This window comes from Asterias rubens, chromosome 21, assembly GCF_902459465.1.
Source record: "Asterias rubens chromosome 21, eAstRub1.3, whole genome shotgun sequence".
Lineage (NCBI taxonomy): Eukaryota > Metazoa > Echinodermata > Asteroidea > Forcipulatida > Asteriidae > Asterias > Asterias rubens.
In genome coordinates this window covers 113732-129715 of record NC_047082.1, presented here as the reverse complement: position 1 = coordinate 129715, position 15984 = coordinate 113732, and the positions used below count along the sequence as shown (strand labels likewise).

General features: G+C 41.6%; 1 protein-coding gene across 1 annotated transcript in view; it reads left to right on the top strand.

The window, feature by feature from the left end:
- The window catches only part of LOC117304724, a 75703-nt gene that overhangs the window by 47966 nt on the left and 11753 nt on the right, over window positions 1-15984 (top strand). The window contains exons 71-90 of the mRNA XM_033789327.1: window positions 267-388; window positions 552-746; window positions 888-1221; window positions 3142-3281; window positions 4000-4113; window positions 4316-4571; window positions 4709-4817; window positions 5366-5542; window positions 6129-6243; window positions 7301-7491; window positions 8763-8904; window positions 9285-9489; window positions 10230-10343; window positions 11923-12094; window positions 12547-12678; window positions 13030-13110; window positions 13608-13804; window positions 14000-14358; window positions 14797-14988; window positions 15292-15409. Of these exons, the coding sequence (XP_033645218.1) occupies window positions 267-388; window positions 552-746; window positions 888-1221; window positions 3142-3281; window positions 4000-4113; window positions 4316-4571; window positions 4709-4817; window positions 5366-5542; window positions 6129-6243; window positions 7301-7491; window positions 8763-8904; window positions 9285-9489; window positions 10230-10343; window positions 11923-12094; window positions 12547-12678; window positions 13030-13110; window positions 13608-13804; window positions 14000-14358; window positions 14797-14988; window positions 15292-15409 (3465 nt within the window). The remainder of the gene's footprint in view (window positions 1-266; window positions 389-551; window positions 747-887; window positions 1222-3141; window positions 3282-3999; window positions 4114-4315; window positions 4572-4708; window positions 4818-5365; window positions 5543-6128; window positions 6244-7300; window positions 7492-8762; window positions 8905-9284; window positions 9490-10229; window positions 10344-11922; window positions 12095-12546; window positions 12679-13029; window positions 13111-13607; window positions 13805-13999; window positions 14359-14796; window positions 14989-15291; window positions 15410-15984) is intronic.

Genomic DNA, 15984 nt, shown 5'->3' with positions numbered 1-15984 from the left:
CTAACTTACAAGTATCTCTACGTTAAATAGAGTGACAAAAAACACATTTTTTCTTCATACACTTTTGGGGGGGGGGAGGGTATTAAAAAATTGTATGGTTTGTAAGTTTGTCAAAATGATGATAATTGTCAACGACCCGTAAAGAGATGCCCTCTTTCAGTGTAACTTGAGTGCGGTGTTTGAGATTTCCATATCATATGAAATGTTTGTCAGCTCCTTGAATGTCTTGTATTTTGTTGTTCTCTTCCACAAAAACATTTTTTCAGATCTTTCTTTGGAGAAGTTCTTCCGAAACTCGACAGACTTTAGGGAGTTTCTTATGAGCGATATTGGCTTTTCACATCAAGCTGCGTCCGATCTGCTGTCAGCTACGGTCAAGTTTCAGGAGGTAAGTACCTCAAGGTTAGGGTGGTAAAAATAGACTGTTTATATCACTACATCATAGTTGCTTCTCTCCATCCAGGAGTACAAAAGGTACCGGTCAGTGATAGCTTGGGAGTCATTGTTATATACCTTAAATCTGTTGTTTCAATTTTCCCTGGTTACTGCAGGTAGCAGCTGCTAACTTCAGCCAAGTCAACAGTATCATCTGCACAGAGGAACAGCTGACCAAGATCATTGAATTTCCAGAGGGGGCAAATGTTTCCTATGTCATTGATTCTCTTTGCACTCTGGATTCTGAACAGCTTGTGAATGTGTTGGATGGCGTTTTGCAGAGGCTTAATATCGGCACTTTGATTCAGGAGGTATAAAATTGGCCCAGTTAGCTCAGCATTAGTCAACCAAAGTTTACTTTTTAATTATTCTGCACAAAGTTTGTTTCTCCTTCTCCCTCTCCCTCTCTCCCTCTAAACATTCCCAACATATTCTGTTCTGTCTATCAACAGGTAATAACAAACAGTCTCGTCAAAATACTTGGCAACACCACCTCCTCCATACGTAACATCTCAAAGGCAGCAGGTGATCTTAAAGTTGTCCAAGAGTACCTTCCCGGAATCATGGCTCAAATCCAGGCCCAGGAGATTGACCCCATTGACATACTAGCCATTACAAACTCCTTCTTCGGTGAGACTAGCGCACAACATGCCTCTAGCCAGTCACTCACTGACCTGGTCTGTGGCAAGGGGAATAAAGTATCTTCGTTGCCATCTAGGAGGCGCAGGAGTATCGATGGAAGACGGACAAAACGAGAGGAGGAGTTTGAAAAAGTGGAAGGAAGCAGTAAGTATACCATAACTTCCCTAGCAGGAATACTGATATAATCTGTTTTTACTCTTATGTGGCACTAAAGTACTTTCTCGAGTTCTGCCAAAAAAATCACAGGCAAATCACTCTTACAGTATTGGAACCCACAACCTTTACATTGCTAGAGCAGATAGTTTGAACCCTAGGAATAATACTGCACATTTATAAGGTGGAGTCATTGCTAGAGCAGATAGTTTGAACCCTAGGAATAATACTGCACATTTATAAGGTGGAGTCATTGCTAGAGCAGATAGTTTGAACCCTAGGAATAATACTGCACATTTATAAGGTGGAGTCATTGCTGGAGCAGATAGTTTGAACCCCTAGGAATAATACTGCACATTTATAAGGTGGAGTCATTGCTGGAGCAGATAGTTTGAACCCTAGGAATAATACTGCACATTTATAAGGTGGAGTCATTGCTGGAGCAGATAGTTTGAACCCTAGGAATAATACTGCACATTTATAAGATGGAGTCATTGCTAGAGCAGATAGTTTGAACCCTAGGAATAATACTGCACATTTATAAGGTGGAGTCATTGCTAGAGCAGATAGTTTGAACCCTAGGAATAATACTGCACATTTATAAGGTGGAGTCATTGCTAGAGCAGATAGTTTGAACCCTAGGAATAATACTGCACATTTATAAGGTGGAGTCATTGCTAGAGCAGATAGTTTGAACCCTAGGAATAATACTGCACATTTATAAGGTGGAGTCATTGCTAGAGCAGATAGTTTGAACCCTAGGAATAATACTGCACATTTATAAGGTGGAGTCATTGCTGGAGCAGATAGTTTGAACCCTAGGAATGATACTGCACATTTATAAGGTGGAGTCATTGCTAGAGCAGATAGTTTGAACCCTAGGAATAATACTGCACATTTATAAGGTGGAGTCATTGCTGGAGCAGATAGTTTGAACCCTAGGAATAATACTGTACATTTATAAGGTGGAGTCATTGCTAGAGCAGATAGTTTGAACCCCTAGGAATAATACTGCACATTTATAAGGTGGAGTCATTGCTAGAGCAGATAGTTTGAACCCTAGGAATAATACTGCACATTTATAAGGTGGAGTCATTGCTAGAGCAGATAGTTTGAACCCTAGGAATAATACTGCACATTTATAAGGTGGAGTCATTGCTAGAGCAGATAGTTTGAACCCTAGGAATAATACTGCACATTTATAAGGTGGAGTCATTGCTAGAGCAGATAGTTTGAACCCTAGGAATAATACTGCACATTTATAAGGTGAAGTCATTGCTGGAGCAGATAGTTTGAACCCTAGGAATAATACTGCACATTTATAAGATGGAGTCATTGCTAGAGCAGATAGTTTGAACCCTAGGAATGATACTGCACATTTATAAGGTGGAGTCATTGCTAGAGCAGATAGTTTGAACCCTAGGAATGATACTGCACATTTATAAGGTGGAGTCATTGCTAGAGCAGATAGTTTGAACCCTAGGAATAATACTGCACATTTATAAGGTGGAGTTTTCTGATACACTTGAAAGAGTAACTCTAGAAAAACGTGGTTAACTGACTAGTTTCTCTAAAGATGATCACCAGCAGAATGAGTCAGTAAACTCACAGGCAGTGACACCCTAAACAAATGACACCCTCAACCACATGTTTAAACCTCAATAAATTTTGATCAAATAAGAGAGATCCTGTTGAAAACTGTTCATTTCCAAATGTGTGAGTGCCAACCCCAAGCAAACTTGGTTTTGCTTTTAATGGGTGATTGCATGGCACATTGGTTTAAGCTGGTTAACTATGTCGCATATACAACAGTTTTGCCATTGCAGGATCCAAACTCATTTGTAATTTAAAATGTTTATGATTGGCTGTCATGTTCATCAATGCATCTTTTTTCATTTTCTATTTCTCCAGCACCATTCTGTTCATCCCTCTATAAGTCTATACAGAGTAGTGAAAGTGGCAGAATTATCTGGACATTTGTTAAACCGATGCTCTTGGGTAAAATTCCCTATGCTCCGAGTAACAACGCTACAGCTAAAATCATCAAGGAGGTAAAGTCACAATGATATAGTATCGATAGTTCCCACTAAGCGCCATCTTTATGGACAATGTGGATTTTGGCTTTGAGCTGCATCAAGCAATCTAATGATTCTATGCAGCTTTAAGGGTGTTCACTGACCAGCCACATTACACTGTGGGACATCAGATGGGAAGTATCTATTCATTATATTGGTGATATTGTTGAAGTTGTAAGGCCTTGGCAGTTGGATGGAGTATAGTTTTTATTTTATTTTTTTAATATTATTTTTATGAGGTTTTGCCTTACATCACAAGTGCCTTGCTTAAGGGACAAGTATCATGACCGGGATTCAAACCCACACTCTGCTGCTGACAACACCAGAGCTTAGGTCCAGTGAACTAGACCGCTCAGCCACGACACGTGAGAGGGAAAGGTTTAGTGCCTTGATCAAAGGCTCAAGAGGCATGAACTGGATTCAAACCCACACTCTGCTGCTGGCAACACCAGAGCTTGGGTCCAGTGAACTAGACCACTCAGCCACGACACGTGAGAGGGAAAGGTTTAGTGCCTTGATCAAAGGCTGAAGAGGCTTGAACTGGATTCGAACCCACACTCTGCTGCTGACAACACCAGAGCTTGGGTCCAGTGAACTAGACCACTCAGCCACAACACGCTACAGTTTCATTGTTTTTTTAAATAAAATCTTATAAACTAAACTTTGCATTGTTCTTTATTTCCCCTCCCCGTAGGCGAATTTCTTCTTTGATGATATTACTGATATCCGAGATTTGGCTGCGGCATGGCTGGCAGGGTCCAAAGATCTGGATAAACTGCTTGAAAGTGAGCAGACAAGCACCATACAGGTAAAACTCTTTACATGATTTGTTGAAAGATTTTATATTTAGGGTTGAACAAAGACAAATTGACTGGGGCGGGATTCGTCCAACTTAATGTGCTAGTGCTCTATCAACTGAGCCCTACTCACTCGTTATGTTAGTGCTATATTCACTGAAACATTGAATTCAAGTTTGTTAATACTAGAGATTTTGTTTATGACCCTTGCAGAAATTCCTGGATAACTCCTACACATCAGGGTACCTTATGCAGCAGCTCAACCTGGACACGGATGCCATCACCACCCTGCTGGCCAGTGAACTGACCAGTATCCCCATAGATGACCGCCACCAGATGGACCAAGTGGCTGAGCTCATCGTTAACATCACCAACTGCATCGAACTGGATCGGTTTATTCCGTTCCAGTCTGAGCGGGAAATGGAAAGGGAGGCACAGAGATTACATAACGATGGCCGTCTGTTTGCAGGTGAGTTATGCTTGACTTACTTTAGACAGAAGTCCAATATTTGGATTGATGGATCAGGTGACGCTGCGAGATTAACTACTCCTGGGAATGAGGTTGACATAATACCCTCACTGTTATGACTCTGTTTTATTTCTCAGGTGTTTTCTTCAGCAATATGAAGGATGCAGAGACCCTACCTTCTCATGTCCAGTACAAGATACGAATGGACGTTGACAACACACCTAGCACTGACCAACTTAAATTTGGGTAAGGTTTGGTTTTCACTTCCATGAGCCATTTGTGAGTTAGATTTGAGTAACCTACTCCTGGGGCGCCCCCTTCACAGCCAGTACAGTTGTAGGCATGAGTATCATCCACTCGTGGCACTTGTGTCCTTGAGCAAAATATTTTGCCATACTTGCCTGGTCCTTTGGATGGGACATTCAGCTGAAGGTCCCAAAGCTAAGGTGGGTACTATACGTAAAATAACCCTGTGCACTTACCATAAAAGAGTAGGGGTTAACCCCAGTGTTTCTGGTTCACATCCCAAGCACCCTTGTTTACAGGTTTCCTCAGGCTTGCAAGCTACAGTGAAAGAGTAGGGGTTAACCCCAGTGTTTCTGGTTCATTGCAAGTACCCGTGTTTACAGGTTTACTCAGACCTGCGAGCTGCAAGTTCACTTATGAGGCATCCTTAGTTTCATTACCAGAATGATATAGTAATAATTATAGCAATAATAAATTGTAATTTCTGACAATCACCAAACTGACTCTGTGTCCTATAATAAGAATTTATTTGTGTCTTGACTGTTCAGTTACTGGACACCAGGCCCAGATAATGATTTACTCCAGGATCAGCCGTACATCCTAGGGTTCATCTACCTCCAAGATATGATTGAGAGAGGAATCATTCAATCACAGACAAACACTGAAGTCAAGAAGCCTGGAGTCTACATGCAGCTCATGCCGTATCCTTGCTATACTCATGATGAGTAAGTTATTAAACTATTCAGCTTGTTGAGCTCAATCAAATCAAAGCCCAGGGCTAAACTTTATACAGCTGCTTCAGCTGATAATATTGCTTACCGATTTACTGCTAACCAAAAATGAACTGGATACCAGTCACAAATGTGAACTGCTATTTTGGTCAGTTATCTTGTTCTGCTTACCATACTTTTGCTGTGCGTAGCTACTTGTTGTGAGTAAGCATCTCTATGAAATTGGGTCCAGATTGTAATTCAAAACTGTTAGCCTAGAGTTATACTTCAAGAATGTAAACCGAAAAGACATTTACTGTAGTAATGTAAACTTTGTGACATTGGTATAAAGCAAGATTGCTTTTTGGTAGATCTTACCAAAAGCTTTTTACTTGTTTGTGCAATGTTTGTAAGCTAATTATTGCCCTTGTCAGTAATTTAAAGCTCAGTATTAATTCACAATGGCTGAATATTTTGTTTCTTCTTTACGTTTAGACTTTTCCACTGATTTGACTCTCCTATTGGTTGATATATTAACCATATAATTTTCTCTGTATTTAGTCGTAGTGGTATTATTGATTTTTATTTTGTTTGTGTTTAGTTTTGTGCAGCGTTTCTTCTACATCTTGCCATTCTTAATGACGCTGGTATTCATCAGTGCACTGGCCGCCATGACCCATCAGCTTGTCTATGAGAAAGAGCAAGGCATTGAAGAGGTAATGTAGCATCTCTTTTTGCTTACTAGACTAATGTTACCAGCCAAAATACCCTGTCACATGTATCTATATGTGACTGGTGTCCTGGTCTTTTATGCTTAGCAGAATGTCATGAAGCAATATTTTCTGGTAGGGTCATACTTTGGTCATGGCCGAGGGGTTTAGAGCATCGAATCCAAGTTCTGATGATTTAGTTATTGGGATGTAGTTTTCAGTCCTTGTCATGATGCTTGTGTCTTTAAGCAAGATGCTTTACTATAATTGCTTCTCTTCACCCAGGGGTATAAATGGGTACCTTGCAAGGGTAGAGATTGATATTGTGTTTGTGAAAGCCTTTGAAGCGCCATGGCAGCCCGTGTTTGTATACTCCTTAGTGAGCTGAAAAAGATCAAAGGAACTTATTGACCCAATGACCAGGGCACTAGTGTAAAGTGCATTGAGACCTTATAAGAAAATGCGCTTTATAAGAACTAGTTATTATTATTACATTCTATAGCCACCCATGCTCTGGGATAGGGGTAACTGGTGCTGCAGAAACGCCTTGGAATAAGGACCTAGGCGGGGACAGTGTGAAAGTGGGCCGATGTAACCTAGGGGTTAACAAAACCTGGGCCTCCCCTGGGCTGTACTCCATGGGGATAAGAGATACAGTGTGAACCTGGGCCTCCCCTGGGCTGTACTCCATGGGGATAAGAGATACAGTGTGAAAATGCTTTAGTCATTCTCTCCTCTTAACAAAACCTGGGCCTCCCCTGGGCCTCCCCTGGGCTGTACTCCATGGGGATAAGAGATACAGTGTGAAAATGCTTTAGTCATTCTCTCCTCTTAACAAAACCTGGGCCTCCCCTGGGCCTCCCCTGGGCTGTACTCCATGGGGATAAGAGATACAGTGTGAAAATGCTTTAGTCATTCTCTCCTCTTAACAAAACCTGGGCCTCCCCTGGGCCTCCCCTGGGCTGTACTCCATGGGGATAAGAGATACAGTGTGAAAATGCTTTAGTCATTCTCTCCTCTTAACAAAACTTTTTTTTCCCTTTTCTTTGATCTATCTTGACAGCTGATGAAAGCAATGGGTCTACAGAGCGGTCTGAATCTCATCTCATGGTTCCTGATTAACTTCCTGCTGCTGCTTATAGTCTGCTTGCTTGTTGTGATCATTGTTAAGGTTGGAAATATCTTCCCGTCATCAGACTGGTCGGTCGTCTTTTTCTTCCTGTCCTGCTTCTCCTTCTCGCTGGTCATGATGTGGTAAACAAACACTCTAATTATTGTAAAGTATTTCATACTTTTATTTCTTAAAAATTTAAGATTGATAATTAAAACTTATTGAAATTGTTTTGTTTAGATTGAGGAACAATTTGGGGTTGGACAAAGAAAATTTACTTTAGTGGGATTTGAACCAACGACCTTCAGATTAATGCCAGATTTCTACCAACTGTGCTATCTGGCTTTATGTTGGCAGTCTCTCTAATTTGACAGAATCTTTGTTCAGGGTTGCCAGTCAAATTGCTTCATGGTTGCCCAAGTACTAATTGCTTTGAGGGGTCTTCTTGGTATGAGAAAGAGTCCCAATTGCTTTGAGGGGTCTTCTTGGTATGAGAAAGAGTCCCAATTGCTTTGAGGGGTCTTCTTGGTATGAGAAAGAGTCCCAATTGCTTTGAGGGGTCTTCTTGGTATGAGAAAGAGTCCCAATTGCTTTGAGGGGTCTTCTTGGTATGAGAAAGAGTCCTAATTGCTTTGAGGGGTCTTCTTGGTATGAGAAAGAGTCCCAATTGCTTTGAGGGGTCTTCATGGTATGAGAAAGAGTCCTAATTGCTTTGAGGGGTCTTCTTGGTATGAGAAAGAGTCCCAATTGCTTTGAGGGGTCTTCTTGGTATGAGAAAGAGTCCTAATTGCTTTGAGGGGTCTTCTTGGTATGAGAAAGAGTCCCAATTGCTTTGAGGGGTCTTCTTGGTATGAGAAAGAGTCCCAATTGCTTTGAGGGGTCTTCTTGGTATGAGAAAGAGTCCTAATTGCTTTGAGGGGTCTTCTTGGTATGAGAAAGAGTCCTAATTGCTTTGAGGGGTCTTCTTGGTATGAGAAAGAGTCCCAATTGCTTTGAGGGGTCTTCTTGGTATGAGAAAGAGTCCCAATTGCTTTGAGGGGTCTTCTTGGTATGAGAAAGAGTCCCAATTGCTTTGAGGGGTCTTCTTGGTATGAGAAAGAGTCCTAATTGCTTTGAGGGGTCTTCTTGGTATGAGAAAGAGTCCTAATTGCTTTGAGGGGTCTTCTTGGTATGAGAAAGAGTCCCAATTGCTTTGAGGGGTCTTCTTGGTATGAGAAAGTGCTTAAGAAACACATTAATATTCTACTATAATTATAGTTATTTGATCAGCACTTTGTTCCACAAGGCCCACATTGCAGCTCTAGTGGCTATCATGATCTACCTCATGACCTACCTCCCATACCTCATTCTCGTCTCTCTAAAACCTCTTCACCACACATTGATTCCCTTACTATTATTCCTCTTTCTACTATAGTTATTTGATCAGCGCTTTGTTCCACAAGGCCCACACTGCAGCTCTAGCAGCCATGATGATCTACCTCATGACCTACCTCCCATACTTCATTCTCGTCTCTCTAAAACTTAGCATTTACAAGTTTGAACACAATGTAATCTATGTAAGTATTGCAATTCAATTTTTATCTTCACCAAATCAAATACATAAGGAATTATCTCCTTAATAGAATTATCTCCTACTTACTTAACATCTAGTTCCAGCCCTTGTTCTGTCTAATATTGACTATTGTGACTCACTCCTCTCCACCATTCCAACATATAGAAGGCTTCAGAAAGTACAGAATTGGGCGCCATGTATTCTCACAAATATAGTGCGGCTTTTTGTGATTGACTATACATTTGAAAGCCTGTTGTTTTACACAAACATCATTTTGAATGCATACACAAAGTGAGAAAAGTGAGAAAACTTGCCTTTAACAATTACCAAAGGTGTCCAGTGCCTTTAAGTTGACTTGTAATTCTATATGTTTTATTTGCTCAGACACTGCTTTCTACCTGTGCCTTTACCTTGGGTTGCAATATACTAGCCTTAAAGGAGTCTCAGACTATAGGTGTGCAGTGGGATAGCTTCAACCAGGAGCTTCATACTACAACATACTTTGGTTTCAGCTGGGCTTGTCTTGCAATGTTATGGGATGGTGTATTGTACTTCATTATTGCCTGGTATATCAGCTCCGTATTCCCTGGTAAGTTGTTCCTGAGGTACAACAAATAAACCTTATTCACCAATATGCTCACATGTTATGGGATGGTGTATTGTACTTCATTATTGCCTGGTATATCAGCTCCGTATTCCCTGGTAAGTTGTTCCTGAGGTACAACAACTAAACCTTATTCACCAATATGCTCACATATTATGGGATCATGTATTGTACTTCATTATTGCCTGGTATATCAGCTCCGTATTCCCTGGTAAGTTGTTCCTGAGGTACAACAACTAAACCTTATTCACCAATATGCTCACATATTATGGGATCATGTATTGTACTTCATTATTGCCTGGTATATCAGCTCCGTATTCCCTGGTAAGTTGTTCCTGAGGTACAACAACTAAACCTTATTCACCAATATGCTCACATATTATGGGATCATGTATTGTACTTCATTATTGCCTGGTATATCAGCTCCGTATTCCCTGGTAAGTTGTCCCTGAGGTAAAACAACTAAACCTTATTCACCAATATGCTCACATGTTGGTTTATTGTATACATCTACATTTATATAGGATTAATACAATTAAATGGTTCCAATAACTGAAGATATTCATTCCGTTAATAAATACACATTATTAGTTGTATTGTTATTATTGTGCTTTTAAAGGCATATTCACTCTTAATTTTGATAACATTAAAAACATAAAATGAAATTGGTATTATATTCTTGAAAAACTACAGTTTTCTTTCCAATATATTGTTTGTATGACCAGGTCGTCATGGTGTGCCCAAACCATGGTACTTCATCTTCCTACCATCCTATTGGTGCAACTGCATCAACTTTGGTGAAACAAGCGAGGAGTCCAACACGATGTCACACCACAAAAGTACGTCTCCACTTTTCATTTTTATCGAGCTCAGTTTTCCAGCCTATTAGACCATTACACACTCAATAATATTTGTATTAAAATTGTATTGCTTTGTAAACAGTTGGAAAGGTATTTCATTCTGCTCTACCAGTCAGGCTCCTAGTGAATGACACCCAAGCCTACATCCTTACAGACTATGAATGGGGTAACCCTGTGTCAGCCCCATGAGTAGGTGGCTCCTAGTGGATGATACCCATGCCTACATCCTTACAGACTATGAATGGGGTAACCCTGTTTCAGCCCCATGAGTAGGTGGCTCCTAGTGAATTACCCAAACCTACATCCTTACAGACTATGAATGGGGTAACCCTGTGTCAGCCCCATGAGTAGGTGGCTCCTAGTGGATGATACCCATGCCTACATCCTTACAGACTATGAATGGGGTAACCCTGTTTCAGTCCCATGAGTAGGTGGCTCCTAGTGAATTACCCATGCCTACATCCTTACAGACTATGAAGGGGGTAACCCTGTTTCAGCCCCATGAGTAGGTGGCTCCTAGTGAATTACCCATGCCTACATCCTTACAGACTATGAAGGGGGTAACCCTGTTTCAGCCCCATGAGTAGGTGGCTCCTGGTGAATTACCCATGCCTACATCCTTACAGACTATGAATGGGGTAGCCCTGTTTCAGTCCCATGAGTAGGTGGCTCCTAGTGAATGACACCCATGCCTACATCCTTACAGACTATGAATGGGGTAACCCTGTTTCAGCCCCATGAGTAGGTGGCTCCTAGTGAATTACCCATGCCTACATCCTTACAGACTATGAATGGGGTAACCCTGTTTCAGTCCCATGAGTAGGTGGCTCCTAGTGGATGATACCCATGCCTACATCCTTACAGACTATGAAGGGGGTAACCCTGTTTCAGCCCCATGAGTAGGTGGCTCCTAGTGAATTACCCATGCCTACATCCTTACAGACTATGAATGGGGTAACCCTGTTTCAGTCCCATGAGTAGGTGGCTCCTAGTGGATGATACCCATGCCTACATCCTTACAGACTATGAAGGGGGTAACCCTGTTTCAGCCCCACGAGTAGGTGGCTCCTAGTGGATGATACCCATGCCTACATCCTTACAGACTATGAAGGGGGTAACCCTGTGTCAGCCCCATGAGTAGGTGGCTCCTAGTGAATGACACCCATGCCTACATCCTTACAGACTTTGAAGGGGGTAACCCTGTGTCAGTCCCATGAGTAGGTGGCTCCTAGTGGATGATACCCATGCCTACATCCTTACAGACTATGAAGGGGGTAACCCTGTGTCAGCCCTAGGAGTAGGTGGCAACGTGTCCCTGGTGGCAGTTGATTTAGGTATACAGCCCAAATCAGTTATGTGTACCCCTCACCTTGAATTGGCTCTACGACTTTGTGATGTAAGGCAATCTCTCATTGAAAACAACTATTTGAAAAAGCAAGTGTCATGACTGGGACTCGAGGCGACACCCAGAGCTACCAGACTGCTCATCCACAATACGCAAATGCCATTAAAGTCTCATTAGTAACTGATTATTTGTCCCTTTGATATTTCATGACAGATCCAGATATTGAAGTTGATCCGACCAGTTTCCCTCTCGGTATCTCTATTGCTGGACTCACAAAGAAGTACAACAACAAGACCACAGCTGTGGATAACCTTACACTCAACTTCTATGAGGGGCAGATTACATCTTTCCTTGGCCAGAATGGAGCTGGAAAGACCACTACCATGTAAGAACGGCACTGTTGGGATTCCCCCATGTATGCAAACCTGGTTTATAGATAATTCTTATAAAGGAGCAAGGAGCCAGTCTTTACTGCCTGGTAATGACCGAGTTGGTGGCTGGCTGCTGCTAAGTCGCTCAGTGCCAGCTTTTTGGGGTGTCTTTTTAACCAAGAGTGACTATTTCTGAGCTTTTTTTTAAATGTGTATTAACACAAAACAAACAAGTCCTTGCCAAAAGAACAAAAACAATATGCACACTGAAAAAAATTGATTTGAGAATTTGCCCGCTCAGTACTAGTAGTGCATACATAACGTTTACAGGCTTGTTTCTCTAGTATACAGTAGCAGGTGACGTGATATTTCATGTGAATATGAATAACATGTGAACAAATGGGAAATTTGAATAAATTTAATTTACAGTTGATTAACCACCTGGTACCTTTCCACCACCTTCTAGCTCTATCATTATGGGTCTGTTTCCGGCCACTGCTGGCAAAGTGTCCATCTATGGTAAGGATGTGATGAAGAGGCTGCGTAAGATACGCAAGGACCTAGGAGTATGTCCCCAGCACAATGCCTTGTATGACCAGTAAGTATGATTAAGGTTTGAATAAGCGTCACTTATTTCCTCATAGTTAAGGGACCTTGTCAAAATTAGTCCAGGACAACCACTGGCTGTCGTAGCAATAAAGTCAAACGGGAAATAGTGGCATCTTTCCTTGTCTGTCACTTCTGTGGACCCTGGTTTGAATCCCACATCAGACCAGCACTTTGCTTGTAAATGTTGGTTTCAGTCCCTACCTAAGATCGGTTTTTGTTTTGGAGAAGTATTTTGATTCAAGCAGAATGTGTTTAGTTTTTTGGACTGGCAGTTATTCACCAACAGACCCTTTAATAATAAGAATTGAATGGCAAGTGTTGTATGTCTTTGTATGAGCAGGCTGACAGTAATGGAGCATCTTGAGATGTATGGACGGCTGAAAGGAATGAGCCTCAAAGAAATCTTCAATCAGTCTCAAGAGTAAGTCTGACTTCATTAACTTTCTTATAGCAGGAGACTTTTAAAGTCTTACCAAGTAAAACCATTGCCCCATGCTTACAACTATGTAATGGATATTTATTGATAAGTCTGCTGCCACCTAGTGTTCCAAAGTCTTCCATTTTTCTCCTTCATAAGTACCCTTACCCTGTCACCATTTACTCTTGAAACAAAACCATGCCCAACCTCACAGACAATTTGCTAATGGAAAAAGCTATTGTTTAAGAGAGCCTCCCACAAAATGGGCACGTTCTAGGTACAAAAGAACGTTCTTATGGGCACATGCCTGGAGTTAAACCTACACGATCGAACACCAGACTCCAGTGCTGATCTATCTGATCAGCAGAGTTTGGGTTTGAGTCCCGGTATGACACCTGGTCCTTAAGCAAGACACATAATCATTATTGCTGCCCTCTTAAGATAAGACATAAAACTTTAGATCCTGTGCATTAAATCTGAAGTTAATGTTTTCCTGGTAGTCTCTTGATTGATGTTGGTCTCCAAGACGCAGCCTACATGAAGGTGTCTAGCCTCTCTGGAGGGATGAAACGTAAGCTGTCCATCGTCATTGCCTTCTTGGGTGGTTCTCCTGTCGTGATCCTTGATGAGCCAACCAGCGGAGTAGACCCCCATGCCAGACGCTCCATCTGGGATCTCATCATCAAGAACAAGAAAGGTATCACAACCAATAAGTGTCTCTAGAAGAGTTGTGGTGGTTCTGAAATAAACTGGTGGTTTAATAACTTGAGCGTTTTAATCTGTGTGCTCGGAACGAAAAATGTTGAGTTTGTTTAGTTGGTAGAGTACTGAGACAGTAACCAGTAGATAGATTGAAATCTTACTGAGGCCCATTTTATTTGTTTACCAAAAGATCGAACAATCCTACTGTGTACTCATTTTATGGATGAGGCTGATCTCCTTGGTGACCGCATCGCCATCTTGGATCAGGGCCAGCTTCGATGCTGCGGCTCATCGACATTCCTCAAGGATCGCTTCACCACGGGTTGCACACTGACCATCGCTAAGGAGTTACCCAGTAACCAGGCGACACCGGAGAAGACACGACGAGCTGCAGCGATGGATCCAAACACAAAGAAAGCAGTGGAAAACATCTATGTTGATCCAGAGGACATGAAGGACATGAAGGAGGAGGTGGAGATGGCAGAGATGGAGAGTCAGGGTTCTTCTAGCGGGGTATCATCCACTGAAGAAAGCTTCAATATCAACGAGGTGAGTTATAATACTACGCATTGACCATCCTCATCTTAAAACTATAAAATGCAACCAGTTGAGAACACTGCTGCTTGACTCATCTCATGTACACAGTGGCTCTTTCTCATCTTTGGCTTGGGTTACACACACTGCATTCACAGTGGAAATACAGCGAATATGAACAAGCCTTCAGACCTATACATTTTTGGAGCAGCATGTTATTGTGCACCAATTGGTGGTTCGAACATCGGACGGTGCCTGGAGCCAGAGCCCAAGCCGTTTTGAGAAAGGCTCCTGGCTCTCAACATATTACACCATACAAAAACTCTAGTGTTGCACATAGAGGCTTCTGCATTATGAGCTTTTTAAATGTCTCGTATTATTGTTGTTATTATTAACAGTAATACAATGAGGATCATAATAAACCCTGCATGTTGTCTTTGATAACTCTTGAAGGTGACGTCGCTAATCCAGAACCATCTGCCCTCCGCCGTGATGAAGGAGGACATCCGTACAGAGGTCGCCTACACCCTCCCAGTCAACGAGGGACAGAAGGCTCACTTCAAGGATCTCTTCAATGACCTGGACTCTCATTCTGAACGGCTCCAAATTTCAAGCTATGGAATCTCGGATGCCACGCTGGATGAGGTTGGTGCACAGGTTTTTGTTTTCTTTCCTCAGCTCTATGACAAAAACAAACCATTTGGACTTGCACCACTTTATACATTTTGACATCAGAACCCAATTTCATGTAGCTGCTTAAGCCCCAAAAGCAGCTAAGCACAACAACAGCTAAGCACAACAAAATTATGCTTACCATTTTTTTCAAAAATGGTTAAGCAGCTGTATGAAATGGTGCTCTGAAAAACCCCTTAATTTCCTATGAGTAACTGTGCTGTACCCACGCACTGTTAGATTGCTCAATATTTGTACATGATTCTTTCATTGCAGGTCTTTTTGAAAGTTTCTAGTTCCAGCCAAGACATTGATGGAGCTAAAGATTCTGCAAGAGTCATAGCTGAGTCATCCATGAAATCCAGCCAGATAGTGTACAGCATGAAACCATCAGGTCAGTACGCTGCTAGTAAATGAATACTATTTGAGGTTTAGTGGTGAAAGATTTGTGGGTTCGGTTTAATCCTTTACATAATTGATTTGTGAGGAATAAGTGCCAGTCAAAAGGTCAAATCTAATCCCGTTTTGATGGAACATCAGCAAAATTCAGAATTAAAATAAACATTCATCTTACAAAATTGTACAGGCCATTGCACTCGAAAACTATCAAACACTGTGGTAATTACACCCTTGGTTAATAATAATAATAATCAGTATACGTAAATACCTCAGACAGTTTCGCTATACCTATTGGTGAAGAGCGCGTCACGTGGGGGTGTTTAAACCTTTTATAATGACCAGTGTTCATAACCGGTTGTGAGCGGATACTCCGCGCTAGTCTTGGTGCAAGACATGAGTATGTGAAAGGAAAACGAGAATGTGTTGCACCAAGACTATACGCGCACGAATGAAACCGGAAACTGTCGGAAATAGGCGTAGAGTCATAACAATGCAACACACGGACGTCGTACATGTACATACAGAGCTCAAGCATATCGTAAACGGATATGTTTTACAGAGTTTCTGACC